General features: G+C 43.3%; 1 protein-coding gene across 1 annotated transcript; it reads left to right on the top strand.

The window, feature by feature from the left end:
* The first annotated feature begins 4,076 nt into the window (after positions 1–4,076).
* Positions 4,077–18,193, top strand: LOC137351781 (elongation factor 2). Its single transcript, XM_068016602.1, has 15 exons — positions 4,077–4,181; positions 5,418–5,632; positions 5,985–6,166; positions 6,595–6,806; positions 7,667–7,845; positions 8,689–8,794; positions 9,085–9,198; positions 9,565–9,703; positions 14,585–14,780; positions 15,313–15,571; positions 15,667–15,774; positions 15,867–16,220; positions 16,527–16,709; positions 17,176–17,308; positions 17,818–18,193. Exons 1-15 carry the CDS (start codon positions 4,179–4,181, stop codon positions 18,009–18,011), a joined length of 2,577 nt encoding a protein of 858 aa, XP_067872703.1. The 5' UTR covers positions 4,077–4,178; the 3' UTR covers positions 18,012–18,193.
* Positions 18,194–19,138: the final 945 nt, after the last annotated feature.

The raw sequence follows: 19,138 nt of genomic DNA, 5'->3' as shown, positions 1-19,138 counted from the left end.
GAACTGTACAACTCTACCTCGTTGCATCCACATCTGTGTAAACATGCTGTCCTTGCTTCACTAATCAAAGAGATAAAGGGAAAGACTGAAGATGAGATAGGATGCCATAAACTATGGGAACTGGCAGCTTCAACGTTTGGGAGGAAATAGCAGGAGAATGTTTGTGGGGCAATACAATCCAGGTTATTGATCAAGCTGCAGACCTGGAATGTGTCAGGGTAGTGTGAACAAATGAGTAATGGTTATTGTATTCTATAAATGTGTGATACAGACTCAGTTTCACTGAGAAGCTTTTTGGGTGAATCTAGGACCTCTCCCTTGCATATGCTTGACAAAATAAAGTTCTAACTTGCTTTAATCCCATGGACTCGAGTGTGGTTATATTTTCTCCACAACACTCATGTCGCCTTTGCTTCTTTGCTAATTCCCTTAAATCGCTGACTTCTGGGTCTTGACCATTCTGCCAATGGGAACAGTTTCTCCCTATATACTCTGTCCAGACCCCTCATCATTTTGAATACCTCCATCAAATCTCCTGTAAACCTTCTCTTCTCCAAGGAGAACAGCCCCAGCTTCTCCAATCTATCCATGTGTTTATTTTATTTTATTTCATCTTAGTTTGTTCAGTTTGCTTACCCACTTTTTTTTTTCATGTTTGTACTTGCGGCTGTTCAATTTTCAGTCCATGAACACCCTATTTGTACTAATGCTTTGTCTTTCAACACACCATTAGCATATTGTTTGCCTTTGCTCCACGACCTTCTGGTCAGCTATTCTGTGACCTTGTCCTATTTACACCTTCTCCTTTGTTATCTCTTGCCCCATCCCTGCTTTACTTGCTTATAACCTTGCTTATAACTCCTCCACATTGGGGAGACCAAACGCAGATTGGGTGACCGCTTTGCGGAAGACCTCCGCTCAGTCCGTAAGCATGACCCCGAGCTTCTGGTTGCTGGCCATTTCAACAACCCTCCAACCCCTGCTCTCATGCTCACATCTCTGTCCTGGGATTGCTGCAGTGTTCCAACGAACATCCACGCAAGCTCGAGGAACAGCATCTCACTTACCGACTAGGCACGCTACAGCCTGCCGGACTGAACATTGAGTTCAATAATTTCAGAGCACGACGGGCCCCCCCTTTTTATTTTTAGTTATTTTTTTCTTTTTTAATTGTTTGTTTTATTTTAGTTTGTTCAGTTTGTTTCTACTGTGCCTACCTACTGTTTTTTTTCATGTTTGTGCTTGGGGCCAGGGCGGTTCATTTTACTGTCAATTAACACCCTGCCTGTACTAACGCTTTGTCTTTCACCACACCATTAACATACCATTGTTCCATGACCTTCTGGTCCGTTATTCTCTGTGACCTTGTCCTATCAACACCGTCTCTTTTGTTATCTCATGCCCCACTTGCTTAAAACCTATTACATTTCTAATATTTGTCAGTTCTGATGAAGGGTCACTGACCTGAAACGTTAACTCTGCTTCTCTCTCCACAGATGCTGCCAGGCCTGCTGAGTATTTCCAGCATTTCTAGTTTTTATTTCAGATTTCCCGCATCCGCAGTATTTTGCTTTTATTATTATCCATGTAACTGATGTTCCTCATCCCTGGAACCATTCTCATGATTTTTTTATGCACCCCTCTCTAATGCCTTCACATCCTTCTCAGAGTGTGGTGCCCAGAACTGGATACAGTACTCCAGTTGAGTCCAACCAGTGTTTTATACAGGTTTATAGTTTAGTTTAGTTTAGTTTAGAGATACAGCACTGAAACAGGCCCTTCGGCCCACCGAGTCTGTGCCGACCATCAACCACCCATTTATACTAATCCTACACTAATCCCGTATTCCTACCACATCCCCACCTGTCCCTATATTTCCCTACCACCTACCTATACTAGGGGCAATTTATAATGGCCAATTTACCTAACAACCTGCAAGTCTTTTGGCTTGTGGGAGGAAACCGGAGCACCCGGAGGAAACCCACGCAGACACAGGGAGAACTTGTAAACTCCACACAGGCAGAACCCAGAATTGAACCTGGGTCGCTGGAGCTGTGAGGCTGCGGTGCTAACCACTGCGCCACTGTGCCGCCCTTTTACTTTTTAAAATTCTTTCATGGGATGTGGCAAGGCCAGCATTTGTTGCCCATCCCTAATTGCCCTTGACAACTGATTGGCTCGCTAGACCATTTCAGAGGTCATTAAAGAGTCAACCATATTGCTGTGGGTCTGGAGTCACATGTAGGCCAGATCACCGTTTCTCCTTGTTCTTGTATTCTATGTCCCTATTTATAAAGCCCAGGATCCCATATACATTATTAACGGCTTTCTCAATGATTTGTGCACATATACCCCAAGATTCCTCTGCTCCTGCACCCCCTTTAGAATTGTACCCTTTAATTGATATTACCTCTCCTCGTTCTTCCTACCAAAATGGATCACTTCACATTTTTCAGCATTAAATTGCATCTGCTACTTGTCTGCCCATTCCATCAGCCTATGTCTTCTTGAAGTTTACAACACTTCCTCGTTTTGTGTCATCCGCAAATTTTGAAATTGTGCCCTGTACACAATATCATTAATATATCCCAAAAAAGCAGGAGCCCTAACACCAAGCACTGGGGATCCCACTATATGCCTTCCTCCAGTCTGAAAAACAACTGTTCACAACACTTTCCTTTCACTCAGCCAATTTCATATCCATGTTGCTACTATTCCTTTCATTCTGTAAATATTTCATTATTCCCTATCCGACTCCCTCCCCCCACCTCTCCCTTTGCTGCATGCAGACATGGACTGTCTAATATCAAGTTCTGGATTAACTAGAAATTATAGATCAGCATCCGCGAGAAACTTTGCTGCGCCAGGCATTTAATCTATTTCTTTCCCCAACTGTTTGCTCAGACTGAACCTACAGGTGCGCAAGCTTGATGTCCTGTTTGATTGAGCTAGGTTTCACTCTCGCATCTGCTCCATTGGCAGGATACTGTACTTTCAGTTCTATTATCATTTCCCGCTTTTGACCCTAACTCACGCTCACAGTTCATGAAACTGTCATCTTCATCACCTTAATATGTGATTTGTCCAATGCTATCCAGCTCACTTTACACAAATTCAAACTCAGCTATAACGTTAGGCCCTGTATCCTATCCTACCCACTCAACAGCCCTGGCCTTACTGACCTCCACTGACTTCCAGTCCTTCAGGACATCAGTTTAAAAATTCTTCCTGTCAATTCCCTCCATATCCTCACTGCGCTGTACCTCTGCAATCCAGTGTGTACCCTGCTCTCTTCAGACTGTGGTGCACTCTGCAGCCCCCTTTCCTCTGCTCCACTTATGGTGACATAGCCTTCTGCCATCCCATCCCTGCACTCTGGAGTTCTGTCCCCAAGCTTTTTGCATTGCAAACTTTAAAGCCTCCTTAATCCATGTCACTATATTTGGTTATTCCCCCAGCTCTCCCCTTTCTGCTCAGTACCACCATTAGGTAAACGCTCGCTCTGTAAAGCACCTTGGATTGTTTTACATGAAATATGGTATATTATTGAATTGGCAATAGCAACTGATGGTTACTTTCTGCTGTATGAACAGGGCAATAATTTTTCCAGCCATCAAAGTATCAGAAAAGGCAGGCAATGGCTCGTATAACATGGCACATTGACAGCATTGTAATGAGGATCCAGCCTGCCAATTTTAAAACAAAAGTAAAATACTGCAGATGCTGGAAATCTGAAATAAAAACAGCAAGTGCTGGAAATAGTCAGCAGGTCTGGCAGCAGCTGTGGAGAGAGTTAACGTTTCAGGTCTGTTAACAAAATGGATTGGGATAAAAGGAGCTGTGATTTTATTTTTTTAATTGAGAGACTTTGTCACACAAAGTGAATCCGCACCCGGTCTGTTACAAGCTGTGGCTGAATATTTTATTTAGAATTTCCTGCACTCAGGACTTTTCATATATAACTTCTGCAAATTGGTCTTGGAGGCTGCAGTTTCCCCTCCCTGCCTCTAATCGGCGGTATGGCCGGGAGGACTCGGCCTACGGCGGATCACGTGACGCAAATGCGGCTGGTAAAAGGCCGGAAGTTGCTGGAACCGGTCCTTTTCTCATCCGTCCGTCGTATAAGGCGGATAGAAGCCGGAGTGTGAGCGCGAAAGAATCCACCGCAATCCGGCAAAATGGTGAGTTGGCGGTCGGTCCACGGATTCGGAGTGGGCTACGGGCACCTTGTCGAAACTTTTCAGCGCGATATTGACCGTGGATGTGTTGGTTCGGAGCGGATATTGTCCGCTCACGGAGGAAGGCCGCCGGCGCGGTAACAATGGAGGGATGTCGGTGGCCCGCGACAATGCGTAGTCGGCTTGAAGCGGGCCGGGAGTGGCCAGAGGGGATATTTACGTCACTGATACTGGCGGGGCTCGCCGGTATGATGGCCGAACCGAAGCCGGGGCTGGTCTCTAAGCTTCCGGCAGGCTGTATTTTCCCCGGCGGGGCTGGTGGGTGCGGCTGTGCGTCACTCAGGGGCTGGGCGAAGGAAAGCTCCTAACGGCCGAGCGACTGGATCCAGCCCGGGGTGGGCTTGGCTTCCCTCCGGGCGCTGGGCTGACGGGCGGCGATGACCGGCCGCTTGCCACGTGGAGCAGCGTCCGGTTGCCGCAGTCGGGGTCAAGTCTCGCAGCGTTTTGTTCCCCTTATGACGCCCGGCGGGTGTCACCCCACCCCCACTCCGGGCCAGGCTGGTTATCGCGGGGACGTGGCCCCGGCTGCGGGGCTTGTTCCAGGATACGTTCCTCCGCATTGTTTGGCAGCGGTACAGCCTGAGTCACCTCGCCCTCTTGAATAAGCAGGATTGATTGCGGCACACGGTGCAGTTAACGTGATCAGGATTCCAAGAGCTGCTTGTTTTTTTTTAAAGTCTCCGACCTCCAATGCAGTATATTGATCCGCAGTCCCTTATTTAAGGTCAATGATGGTATGTTTTGACTTGAATTTGTAATTTTTCCTTAATTGAAGCGAGATTGCTCCAGAGTGTGCTGATCATTTTGTTTTTTTTTCCCGATGTGGCATTGTTTAGCAATTCTAAATACTCCCGAATACTGCGCTGTATATGTTATAACGCATTCTGCCATGTCGCAAATGTTCAGGTTTTTTTGGGGGGGGGGGGTGTAATGAGTGCAGAGTAATGAAAATAAAACATTGAGGATACTGAATTAGCAACTGAGTCCCCTTTTTGTTGACTAAATGGGACAGGAAGGGGAGAGCCACACTGCAAATGTCATTATTGACTTGAAGGTGAGCATGATGCAATAATCACTCCAAATTTGTGTGCAACTTTGCTGGTCTGTCTGACTAGTTGTGGTTCCTGGTCATGTAATTGGTACTTCTACTGAAAATGGTCTCACTTTCTCATTTGTCAGGTGAACTTTACAGTAGACCAGATCCGTGCCATCATGGACAAAAAGTCCAACATCCGTAACATGTCTGTGATTGCGCACGTAGACCATGGCAAGTCCACGCTCACGGATTCTCTAGTGTCGAAGGCTGGAATCATTGCCTCTTCCCGTGCTGGTGAAACCAGGTTCACTGACACTCGCAAGGATGAACAAGAAAGATGCATCACCATTAAGTCTACGTGAGTGATTTAGACTTTGTTTTCTTCCATTTGTTTGATTTAGTAGGCTGCACTTACATTAACAGATTTCCAGGTTCAGGTCAACAGTTAAATCTTTCCAGTCATATCCTCTTTCCTGAGTGCGGTTCTGCAGCGGCTTACCAGAGAGTCGACACTGGGAGCATCATTCTCTCCTGGTCATCACCTCAGTCCCTCCCTGTGTACATTATTCTTTTTTTCCCTGTTAGTTATTTTGCTGCCAATTCTAGTATGACTCCATAATAGTGCATAGTTGCTGCGCTCCTGTTAAAACCTAGTGCAGGGCTTCTGCATTAAGAGATAACATAGTAATATTTGACTTGTTCATGTGTAGTGCCATCTCCTTGTTTTACGAACTCAAGGAGCAAGATTTGGCTTTCATCAAGCAGTGCAAGGATGGCAGTGGCTTTCTCATCAACCTGATCGACTCACCCGGGCATGTTGACTTTTCCTCAGAAGTAACAGCCGCTCTGCGTGTAACCGATGGTGCTCTGGTCGTGGTGGACTGTGTTTCTGGTAAGTATCACTAGCAAGACAGTGGCACCATTTTACACAGTGGCTTGGTTACAGATTCAATTATTTGACATTTTTGTTCAGTAGTTTAACTTATGGCCAGTTTTCTCTTGTATTGAAGAGCATGTTTACCTGTAGTCAAGAATTTAGATCTCTCTGGCTTCTGTTGAAGGCTCTTATGAAGTGAGATGCTGGCTCCCGCTTAGAAACTCTTGAGTGGCTGCAATCGACAACTGAGTTTGAGGATTGCAACTGTAATCCCATGGAGTGGTTGCCCAGTTTTTCTGTTGGTACTTCAACACTTAATAACATCACTTAGCATCTGGGTTAACTGATTATTAATGGCCATATATGTGGCATTTCTAGGCCTAAATTGTTTTGGTTCTAAAGTCAATCTCTGACTAAAGTGAAATTTGTTCTTTTTATCCCAGGGGTATGTGTGCAAACTGAAACTGTGCTGCGTCAGGCCATTGCTGAACGTATCAAGCCTGTACTGATGATGAACAAAATGGACCGTGCCTTGCTTGAGCTGCAACTTGACCCTGAGGAGCTCTACCAGACCTTCCAGCGCATTGTCGAAAATGTCAATGTCATCATCTCCACCTATGGTGAAGATGAGAATGGTCCCATGGGCAGCATCATGGTAAAGAGTGGAATTAAAAAGATTTCATCTTGAGATTTTAATACTTTTTGCTGTCGTCTGTAATGACTTGAGTATGCCCAACATCAATGTGCATTGAACTAATCCTTTTTTAAAAATGTCATCTAGCACTACAGCCAGCTCTAGTAGTCTGTTTTTCCCTTCTGTTTTGGAGGGCTAATCAAAGCAACCAATCCTGTGAATGTTGACCAACTGAAATATAAACAAAAGCTGGCAATACACAGTGGGTCTGGCGGCATCTGAAGAGCAAAGCAGAATTGACGTTTCAGGTCTGTGACCTTTCAGAACATTAGTCTGCTGATCCCAGATCTGCTGAGTATTTCCAGCGTTTTCTGTTTTGGAAGGCTGTTGCCTAAAGGGCATTAGCTTAATCTGTCTCCCTCCGATGTCCAAGTATACCCTTATCCAGCTAGCCTAAGGGCAAGACAAATTGCACCATTAATCTGGCTGTGTAGTGGTGGGACTGTTCTGGTGCATCTTGCTCAGAGCTGTGCTAGATCTTACATTCCTTTGCCGTTGGTAACTTTATTCCCCCTACCCATGATCACCAATGTTTGACAGTTTTGAACACCCTAGTGAAATCGGAACTGCAGAAAGTATTTCATTACTAGATCTATCGCTGAATTGGGCAATCTCTACAGGGTTCTCTGTCTAGTTCCCTCCTTCCTAAAGAATTGTAAGGAGTGCTGTATAACCCAGCTGGGAATGGCTAGCTCAGCACGATGTATATCTAGTGATGATATCCTGGTCTGTGTTGGACCTTGCTGTGACCTGTGATTCATTATGCTATCTTGTCACCAGACTCTCTCTGCCATTTCTAATGATGGCTGCTTTTTTTTTAGGTGGACCCAATATTTGGAACAGTTGGTTTTGGTTCTGGGCTCCATGGTTGGGCCTTCACCCTAAAGCAGTTTGCAGAAATGTATGTTGCCAAATTTTTTGCCAAGGGTGAGGCTGCCCTTACTGCAGAAGAGCGTGCCAGGAAAGTAGAGGATATCATGAAAAAACTGTGGGGTGACAGGTGAGCTGCTGAAACCTAGATTAATTTTTGTTCTGGAAACAGACAGCGTCTATAGAGAAAGAAGCAGTTCCAGGTCTGATGCAAGGCTGTTGATCTTCAAGTAAATAAAAACTTTCTCAACAGTTCACATTACATCTGTAGAGAAAGTTATTTCAGGCAAATGGCCTTGCATCAGACCTGGACCTGTTTCTTTATGTACACTGACTGACTCACCCACCCCAGTATGTTCTGTTTTTCTTTTATTGCTGGCTTTTCCAACATGGATATGTTTGTTTGTTTTATACTCTACTTTAGTTAGATATCACTCTTGAAGGTTGTGGGTTCAAGGTCCACTGGATCTAGAGTGCAACATCTAGGTTGAAGTGCTGCAATTTTGGAGGTGGTTGTATTTTAGGTGAGCGTTTTGAACATAAGTGGAAAGTCATGGCCAGCATTTGTCCTCGACCAGTTTTTATTTCGTGTTGGTTACCATCTAGCCATGTGAAATTTTTCTACGTGCAAGCAGGCTGTCATGTTTGCCCACATTATAGTCAGAATGCTTCAAAAGTAATTCAGTGGCTGTAAAGCCTTTTGGGATTACATGGTTTCTTTTGTCTTCCACCCCCCCACCTCCATCATAGTGTGGCTAAATGTTTTATATCTTTAGGCAGCAGCTTTTGTTGTCTTGCCAGTCTATAATGATCCTCAAAACTGCTGAGTTTGGCTGATTATGGTAGTCAACGCATTAGAATGGATACACTGGCAGAAATGAAGTCAGATAGGGCTAGTGGTTTCTGGCAACTATCCTAGGTGGAGTTTAGAAAACTAGCAGTGGAGTCTTCATTATCCTTTTTTCCATTTCAGGTATTTTGATACTGCTGCTGGTAAATTCAGCAAGTCTGCTAATAATGCTGATGGCAAGAAGTTGCCTAGAACTTTCTGTCAACTTATCTTGGATCCAATCTTCAAGGTAAGATTGCAAACTAGCACATGGGAACAATTGAGATTTATATTGAGCTCAATGTGATGACTTGTCTGTAATTTCTTCACTTTGACCTGACTGTTCAGTGATGAAGAACAAATGTCTGAAGCTCAAGAATTTATCTTTAAACTGGAGTTTGATTAATCTCATTTTGGTGCAGAGGAAACTATTGACTCCAAAGTAAATGTTACCATGTAAGCTAATTTGTGGACTGATCTGAAAGCACACCAATCTTGAATCTTTCTGTGGAGTAATGTTAATGGGTGTTTTCTTCACAGGTCTTTGATGCAATTATGAATTTCAAGAAGGAAGAGACTGAAAAATTGATTCAGAAGCTTGACATTAAGCTAGACAACGAAGATAAGACCAAAGAAGGCAAACCTCTGCTGAAGGTGAATAGTTCAATTTTTCCAGTGACCGAGGAAGAGAGAGAGACCTTGACTAACGCAAGATTACCTGAAGTTTTTTTTTTGCACTGTTATCCATTAAGATACTCTCTGTTCACACAAGCGTCTCTCCAGATTCATTGTAACTTGTTATCTGTCTTGAGGTAGTAGGACCAGTGTACATTGTGCTGCTTGCAAACATATTGAGAGTATTGTTTTTAAACTAGGCTTGTTTTAGGCATAGTAATCCAAATGTCTTTATTTCTTGAAATTAACACCTATTTACCTTGTTACAAACACCACTGGCTGTAACTTTACTGCACCTGTTTCTTGGGTGTTTTCTTTATTTTTGAAAATGGTATTTGTGTGCAGGCAGTGATGCGTCGCTGGTTGCCTGCAGGAGATGCTCTGCTACAGATGATCACTATACACCTCCCATCTCCTGTTACTGCTCAGAAATATCGTTGTGACCTTCTGTACGAGGGACCCCTTGATGATGAGGCGGCCATGGGTAGGTTAAAATGCATTTGCTGTGAGAAACTATCCTGGAGTTGTGAACCAAGAGTTTCAGTAAGCTTGTTTCTGCAAAATAAATGTCATGTGCACCTTCAGACATCATTGCACTACTTCGTAGTGTAGTACCTAATGTGGCTCAGTAAGCTCATTTACTTCATTCCACCACCCTTCCCTCCAAATTGGGGGTTCTGTTTCTCTCGCGTCCCTTGCTCTACCAGGCTTTGGTTTCCTGGTGGTGTTGCTAATGTGGATGTCTGCTCTGAGGCAACTGTGCTTCCACCAGCCATATTTGGTATTTTCACTATAACTTCCTTTTTAATATGAAAACCATGTGGCAAATTATATTGTTTTCCATTTTGTCGCAAATCCATTCCAGTATGAGCAGGACAAATTTCGGAACATCTGGCAATCCTGAAAAAAAAACCCTAGATGTCCTTGCAAACTACTTCTCCATCTCCAACCTCCTTTCCTGTCCCAAACTTGTGCCCATTGTTCCCAAAATTACACATTTGAATGCTTCCAATGATCAGGTTTCCGTGCCGCCACAGTACCACTCTTCCAGTCATAAGTTGCATCCACTGAGAGTGGTTAAACCATTCTTTGTCAACGCGTCTGCCATAGTTGACCACACCATCCTCCTTTAGTGCCTCCGCCATCGTCTGGGTGGGACGGCACTTGTCTGGTTCTTTTTTCTGTGTAATTGGAGCCAGGGCACCACCTGTAATGGCTTCCTGCTTCTTCACCATTACCCATGATTGTCCTTTCCTATTTCTCATCTACATAGTGCCGGCAGCAACATTTAAGACCAGTGCAAGTTTCCATGTGTATGCTGACATTCAGCTCTACCTCACCACTACTTCTCTTGACTCCTCCACTATCTCTGAATTGTTTTTGTCTCCTGCCACAAACTCTGGTTCCTAGCCACTGATTCCATTCCTTACTGTGGCAACTGTCTGAGGCTGAACCAGATTAATTGCAACCTTGGTCTTGTATTGGACCCGTGATGGGCTTTTGACCACATTGGCCGGTGTGCATAGAAATCTTACAGCACAGAAAGAGCCATTCAGCCCGTTGTGTCCGTGCCGGCTGAGAAAACTAGCCGCCCAATCTAATTCCACCTTCCAGCACCTGGTCCATAGCCTTGCAGGTTACAGCACTTAAGATGCATGTCCAGGAGCCTTTTTAAAAGAATTGAGGGTTTCTGCCTTCACCACCATTCCTGGCAGTGAATTCCAGACACCCACCACTCTCTGGGTGAAAAAGTTTTTCCTCCTGTCCCCTCTAAACCTTCTACCAATCACCTTACATCTGTGCTGCCTGGTAATTGACCTCTGCTAGGGGGAACAGGTTCTTCCTGTCTGCTCTTAACAGGACTGTCATAATTTTGTACACCTCCAATTAAGTCACCCCTCAGCCTCCTCTGTTCTAAGGAAAACAACCCTAGTCTATCCATTCTTTCCTCATAGCTGCAACTTTCAAGCCTTGGCAACATTCTTGTAAATCTCCTCTACTATGTCCTGCCTGTAATGTGGCGACCAGAATTGTATGCAATATTCTACCCTAACCAGAGTTTTTATACAATTCCAACATTACATCTTTGCTTTTGTGTTCTGTACCTCGGCCAATTAAGGAAAGCATTCCATATGCTGCCTTCACCACTTTACCTGTCCTGCCATCTTTAGGGACCTGTGGACGTGCACTCCAAGGTCTCTCACTTCTTCTACCCCTCTGAATATCCTCCCGTTTATTGTGTATTCCCTTGCTTTATTTGCCTTCCCCAAGGGCATTACCTCACGCACTTCTGCAGAATGAATTCCATTTGCCACTTTTCCACCCACTCAACCAAGCCATTGATATCATTCTGGAGTCTACACAGCTATCTTCTACACTATCAACTACATGACCAATTTTTGTGTCAACAGCAAATTTCCCAATCATGCCTCCCCACATTTAAGTCCAAATCACTAATCTATATAACAAACAGCAAGGGACCCAGCACTGAACCCTGCAGAACGCCACTGGAAACAGCTTTCCATTCCCAAAAACATCCGTCTACTACCCTTTGCTTCCTGTCACTGAGACAATTTTGGATCCAGCCTGCCACATTTGCCTGTATCCAATGGGCTTTAATTTTACTGACCAGTCTGCCTTGTCAAATGCTTTACTAAAATCCATGGACAGAGCGCAGAGGAGATTTACAAAAATGTTGCCAAGGCTTGAAAGTTGCAGCTATGAGGAAAGAATGGATAGGCTCGGGTTGTTTTCCTTAGAACAGAGGTGACTTAATTGAGGTGTATGAAATTATGAGGGGCCTAGATAAGAGTAGACAGGAAGGACCTGTTTCCCGTAGCAAAGAGATTAGTTACCAGGGGGCACAGATTTAAAGGGGATTGGTAGAAGGATTAGAGGGGACAGTCCTCTTTGTTGCTGTCTTAATTGAATTCTTTTGAGGAAGTAAGACATGACCATCCCTTAACAAATCCATGCTGACTATCCCTGATTAATCTCTGCCTTTCTAAGTGACAGAATCAATTCTGAGGGACAGGATAAACTAATAACTTGCCCACCACTGAGGTCAGACTGACCGGCCTATAATTATTTGGCCTATCCATCACACCCTTTTTAAACAATAGTATAATGTTCGCAGACCTCCAATCCTCTGGCACCTCGCCCATATCCAGTGAGGGTTTGAAGATGGTCCTCAGCGCATCTGCTATTTCTTCTCTGGCTTCCTTTTAGTAACCTGGGATGCAATCCATCTGGCCCTGGTGATTTATACGCTTTCAAGGATGTCAGACCATCTAGTACGTCCTCTCTCATTATGCTTATTGTATCTAATATTTCACACTCTTTTACTACAAGGTCTGCATTATCCCTCTGAATACAGAGGCAAAAAACTCATTTAAGAACCCTGCCCACACCATCTGCATCCATGTGTAAGTTCCCTTCGTACATCTGATAGGCCCTATCCTTTCCTTAGTTATCCTCTTGCTCTTAATGTAGTGATAAACATCTTTTGGGTTTTCCTTGATTTTTACCTGCCAATATTTTTTCATGCCCTGTCTTTGCTTTCCTAATTTCTTTTTTTGCTTCACCCCTGTACTTTCTATACTCTAAGCTTTCTAAAGTATTACGTGTTTTTTTTTGTGATAGTCGTAAGCTTTCTTCTGCTTCAACATACCTTTGTTAGCCTCTAAGATTACCAGGGGGCTCTAGATTTGGCAGTACCACCCTTTAATCTTTGTGGGGACATGTCTACACTACCTGTAGAATCTTGCTTTTGAATGCCTCTCACTAGTTTGCCACTTATTTTTCCTTCCAGTAACTGTATCCAGTCTAATTTTGCCAGATCTCCTCCCCCAATTTGCCTCCCACCCTCTCAATTTAGAATAACTCCTGGCCTGTCTTTGTCCTTTTCCATGGTTATGCTAAAACTAAATGGTATTATGATCGCTATCTCCAGCGATCATCCACTTGCCCAGCTTCATTACTGAAAACAAAATTGAGAATTGAACCCCCGTTGTTGCATGCTAGCTAAAGTTCTCTTGAATGCAGTTCAAGAATTGTGTGCACTGCACACGGTTTGTATCCCAGTTGATAGGGTAGTTGAAATCTCCAACTATTATTGCCCTGTAATTTCTACACTCAGAAATTTGCCTACATATTTGTTCCTCTATCTCCCCCTCACTATTTGGGGGTCTATTGTACACTCGTAGTAGTGTGGATGCCCCTTTTTTTTTTTTACTTCTGAGCTCTACCCATATGGCCTCATTTGATTCATTTAGCATATCATCCCTCCTCACAGCTGTTATTGATTCCTTAACCAATAATGCTAAACCCCCTCTTTTATTTTTTTCATCCCCCTCTCTATTCTGCCTGAAAACTCTATATCCAGGGATGTTGAGCTGCCACTGGTACAAACTTTCACCAGTCTGTTAATCCATCACCCCTATACTTGCTGATCTACATTTGATTCCTGGTTGTGCATTACTTTTTTTAAAAATGCTCATCCTTGTTTTCAAATCCCTTCGTGGCCATGCTCCCTCCCTTGTTCTCTAACCTCCACTGGGTTGACCTCGTGCACAGCCTCACTTTTGTTTGATGCATTGTTACTATTAGCTAGGGCTGAGTTGGTAGCACTCTTGCCTCAGTCAGAAGATTGTAGGTTCAAGTCCCATTCCAGAGCTTCAGCACAAAAATCTAGGCCGATACTCCAGTGCAGTAATAAAAGTGCTACACCAATCGAAATGTCTTCTGGATAAAGCCCCATTTGCCCTCAGGTGGACATAAAAGATCCCCCTGCACTATTTCGAAGAGCAGGGGAGTTATCCCTGGTGTTCTGACCAACATCTATTCCTCAGTTATCTTGCCATCACATTGTTGTTTATGGGAGCGTGCTGTGTGCAAATTAGTGGCCACATTTCCTCCAACAGTGACTACACTTCCAATACTACCTCATTGGCTGTAAAGAGTTTTGAGATATCTTAAGGTTGTGGAAGGTGCTATATAAATGGCTGTGCCTTGAACTGCTGAGGCCGTTAGCTTGAATTCCCTGCCTCTCGCCCGTCATAAGATGCTCCTTAAACCTACCTCTGACCAAGCTTTTGGTCATCTGCCCTAGTATTTTATGTGGCTTGGTGTCAAATTTTGTAAATGCTTGTGACGTGATTTACTATGTTAAAGGTGTTATATAAATACAAGTTGTGAACAACTTTTAAGGCAGCAGCAACAACATAAATGTTTGGCCTGTAGCAAATGGAAACTGTCCAGTTGAGAGGAACTTTCACTGTTAGTACATACCTGTTTCCTAAGGCTGCTGCTAGACTGTTGGCGTGAAGAGTGAAGTTAAACCATTTTGCTTTTCTTAAATTATAAGGCATCAAGAACTGTGATGCAAAAGGCCCACTGATGATGTACATCTCCAAGATGGTGCCCACAACTGACAAGGGTAGATTCTATGCCTTTGGCCGTGTCTTCTCCGGTATTGTTTCTACTGGTCTTAAGGTCCGAATCATGGGACCAAACTACACTCCAGGCAAGAAGGAAGACCTTTACCTGAAGCCTATCCAAAGGTTGGTATTCTTGGTGTGCAGGTTAAAGGCCGGCTCGGGTCTGCAAATGAAACACCGCTCGAGATTGTGATAGTGTGCCGGGTTCGGGTCGGACATGTCGGGTCAGGTAGCCAGCCTTTGTGCAGGCTGTACAATGTCCTATGCTACTGTAACGATGAAAAAACAATTTGGCTCATTTTTGTTTTGGATCAAAGATGTTTGCCTTAATCATTTTTGTAAAACTTTGTATTTCATTCTTGGAGATCTAGTAATTGTGGCAGTTTTAGAATTTGTCTGCCTAGAATACTTTATTGAATTGGATCATTTTGCTACTCAGTCAGTGGTATTAAATATCTGCAGTAGCATGTATTGATGGGGGTTGAGTTTCATTCTCTCGAAGAAAAACAACACACTGAACCTACTTCAAAAATAGTGAAGTATTACGGAGATCATTTTATGAAAACAGCAATGATTTTGGGATTGTTTCATTAAATTGATACTACTTGTTTGAGCCCTTTCTATGTAACACTAACACATTTATTTTGACCTGCAGAACAATTCTGATGATGGGTCGTTACGTGGAGCCGATTGAAGATGTGCCTTGCGGAAACATCGTGGGGCTTGTTGGTGTCGATCAATACCTGGTGAAGACTGGTACCATTACCACTTATGACCAAGCTCACAACTTGAGAGTGATGAAATTTAGTGTCAGCCCTGTTGTGCGTGTTGCTGTTGAAGCCAAAAACCCAGCTGATCTGCCGAAATTGGTTGAAGGTCTGAAGCGTCTTGCTAAGTCTGACCCCATGGTGCAAGTAGGTCATTCACATAGTTGCTTTGTTTTTAAATTGACTTGTGGGATAAAAATGAAAATCTTTTTATGGCTAAGCCTTTCTTTGTCTTATTTTAGTGTATTATTGAGGAATCTGGTGAACACATCATTGCTGGTGCTGGTGAACTGCATTTGGAAATCTGTCTGAAAGATCTTGAAGAGGACCACGCTTGTATTCCCATTAAGGTAAACCTACTTGCCTTACCTTCTATCAGTGGTAGGCTTCATCTGATATAAAACTGTGTATAATTGGCACCCTTTTTTTTTTTTTTGTCCAGAAATCTGACCCGGTTGTCTCCTACCGTGAGACTGTTTCTGAAGAATCCAACGTAATGTGTTTGTCCAAGTCTCCCAACAAGCACAACAGGTTGTACATGAAGGCTCGACCAATGCCCGAGGGCCTGCCAGAAGACATAGATAAGGGTGATGTTGCTGCCCGTCAAGAGCTCAAACAACGTGCCAGATATCTTGTTGAAAAGTATGAGTGGGATGTCTCAGAAGCTCGTAAGATCTGGTGCTTTGGACCCGATGGTACAGGCCCAAATATGCTGATTGATGTGACCAAGGGAGTCCAGTATCTCAATGAAATCAAGGACAGTGTTGTTGCTGGATTTCAGTGGGCAGCCAAAGAGGTGATTTTATTTTCTCCAGTTTTGTTCAAAATTTAACATTTTGCACCTGGATGTCTTGTTTATCTCCAGCAGAGCCTTGGGGCTGGCTAACCGTTACGGGGGTGTCTGTGATGGTTAATAGCAAGTTAGAAATGAGCTGATTTAATTGCTGTGAAGCGGGCTTATTAAATGCACATCTTTTTTGACTGTGAGTTTTAATGTCCGAAAAGGTCATGTTCCATGCTCAGAGAGCTATCCTGTTGTAGACTTTTGATTTCTGGTTGGTGCAAGCAAGCTCGAGTGTAATCCTTCCACTTTTTCCTCCAGGGTGCTTTATGTGATGAGAACATGCGCGGAGTGCGATTTGATATTCACGATGTAACCCTACACGCTGATGCCATCCACCGCGGTGGTGGTCAGATCATCCCCACTGCCAGAAGATGTCTGTATGCCTGTGTGCTGACTGCCCGGCCTAGACTCATGGAACCTGTCTATCTGGTTGAGATCCAGGTATTGTGACTGATACTACCTGATTTTGGAAGAATCAAATCTCCCAAAATGTGATGGAACCATTATTATAAAAAATTATAAAATTTGTGTGAATTTAATGGCTATTGATTACATATTCACCATTAGTAAGGTCTCATTTTGTTCAATTTGGAAAGTGTCTGAACTTGGTGTGACCAGGCCCAATTTTCAGACGCTGGTATTTTACTGCACAAGCTTGGGCTTTGAAATAGTGGATGAAGGTTTGATATAACTATTAACTGATAAACCTAGTGAGGTGCATTTTCTGGTGATTCCCTTCATCGGATAACCTATTACGTTCCTTGGCAAAACATCAACAGTTTTCCTTATTTGTGAAAAATAGCCTAGATCACAGGTGATTCTCAAGACAACAGCATTTGACTCCAGTGTTAATCCAATATTAACTTCGAATTGGACTAATGAGTGTAATGATTCTTTTGAATTACAGTGCCCTGAACAGGTAGTTGGTGGTATCTATGGTGTACTGAATAGGAAACGTGGTCATGTTTTTGAGGAATCTCATGTTGCTGGCACACCCATGTTTGTTGTCAAGGCCTACCTACCTGTAAATGAATCATTTGGTAAGTAATATTTTATCTAGCTTCCTGTAGACTGATTTTTTTTTTTTTTGTAGTGTAAAGAATAGTGTTCTACTCATGAATCTCAAGCATGGTAGCGGGGCGGACCCTACAGCAGGACTTCTGTGTAGTAGTACTCATTCTTTTTCCCTCCCTCGGTGAGTTTTACATCGCCCTAGGTTTTTGAGTCCTATATGGCCCCCTTACTGCAATACTAGCTGAAGGCAATTTAGCTTTGCTGTGATGAACTGCCCAGTCCTAACAGCCTACTTATAGTAAGATCAGTGAGTGGCTTCTTGAATAATGTATTGAGCTAGATCTGAGCTTTTAAGTGAGAGAAGTTAATAAATCTGTTTACTGTCAGTCTTCAGTCCTTCGGTGTATTAATCCTAAGCTCTGGCCTTCTGGAGATCTGTTCCTACTGTGCTGTAATAAGTTGTAATTTTGATTGGTTTAATTCACTATATCAATGAAAGAACCATCAAGTGTTGTACTTTTTGTTTTCTGAACAGGCTTCACAGCTGACCTGAGATCCAATACAGGTGGCCAGGCTTTCCCACAATGTGTCTTTGACCACTGGCAGATCCTACCTGGTGATCCCTTTGATTCAACTACCCGGCCATTCCAGGTTGTGGGCGATACCCGTAAGCGCAAAGGCCTGAAAGAGGGCATCCCAGCTCTGGACAACTTCCTGGACAAGTTGTAATGTTTGACTGCACATCATTGGAAATCTGACCGACACCATTGGCCAGCTTTTTGAACTAATTAGTGAATTTAACATTGCCAGATTAGACATGGTGGTGTATTGTATTGTACCCTTGCAATGAGATTCACTGCAAAAAGAATGGACATCCTAGTGGCATAAATTAAAAGAATGTTTACCTCTTATTTGGGTGGTTCTTTATTGCATTGCTGCGTCAAGAACCATCTTGTGCCATGCTAGCTATATACACTTGCATTCATTTACTTTTCATTAGGTAACTTGTCGCCTGGTCTGATATTTATTGCCATTGCCAGTACTTTAAAAAAATAAATTAGGCATACTGTGCTCTTGAAGTTGGGGGTATTCCAATTCAGGGTTTTCATTCTGGAAATGCAACACAATGCCAGTATGATATGCACAGCAAGTTTGTACAGCAGTGGACTTTGCAGAAAGTTGGTGAGGATGATCTCCAGTCTGCAAGATTGGAGGCTAATGGGAGTTTGTAGCACCTTGGAAGTGAGTTTGACTGTCATTAACATTGTGAAAGATGAAAATGCAATAGATTGTATTGGTGGTATGTAAACAATAAACTTTGATATAATTGCAGTTGTGTACTTCTAGTCAGTTTTGCCTACACTTTCCTGTCTGCTTTGGCTGTCTGATCAGATGTTTATGATGATGGGATAGTTTTTTGAAATTGCCCTCAAATCATTTCATAAACTGTTCTAACAAACAAATTTTAGTTAATCTCTGAAATGGATGGATAGCTACCATCGCCATACAACCTCTTGCATTTTATGGATTATTTGGATGACATTTTCTGAGCTGTGCAGTGCTTATGCAGTACTCCAGTGGTTGGAGATTATTTGTGAGTCCAGCCCCCTCACGCCCTCTTCCTTCCCACCCCTCCCCTGACTCCAGATTTGAGACGGGGATTAATTTAGGAAAAGTTGGGTCTTTTGAAGTTGATGCTTCCATCGGCTGTGTTGATTTTCTGCTTGCCTTGCTTTTTTTTCCCTTTTTGAGTATTTTGGGTTAACTGCCCTGTCTAGTTTTACCATCTGCAACTGCAGTAAGTCAACAAAATTCTCAGTTCAACGTCCTGCAAATGCATTCCCTGCTGTTCTAAG

This window comes from Heterodontus francisci, chromosome 36 (assembly GCF_036365525.1).
Source record: "Heterodontus francisci isolate sHetFra1 chromosome 36, sHetFra1.hap1, whole genome shotgun sequence".
In the NCBI taxonomy this organism is placed as follows: domain Eukaryota; kingdom Metazoa; phylum Chordata; class Chondrichthyes; order Heterodontiformes; family Heterodontidae; genus Heterodontus; species Heterodontus francisci.
Note: the sequence above shows the minus strand (reverse complement) of the source record. Positions and strands in the feature narration are given on the sequence as shown.

Coding starts and splice junctions, on each gene's coding strand:
- LOC137351781 (XM_068016602.1), top strand. Junction 9,199..9,564: donor AAGGCAAACCTCTGCTGAAG/GTGAATAGTTCA, acceptor ATTTGTGTGCAG/GCAGTGATGCGTCGCTGGTT. Junction 14,781..15,312: donor TACCTGAAGCCTATCCAAAG/GTTGGTATTCTT, acceptor TTTGACCTGCAG/AACAATTCTGATGATGGGTC.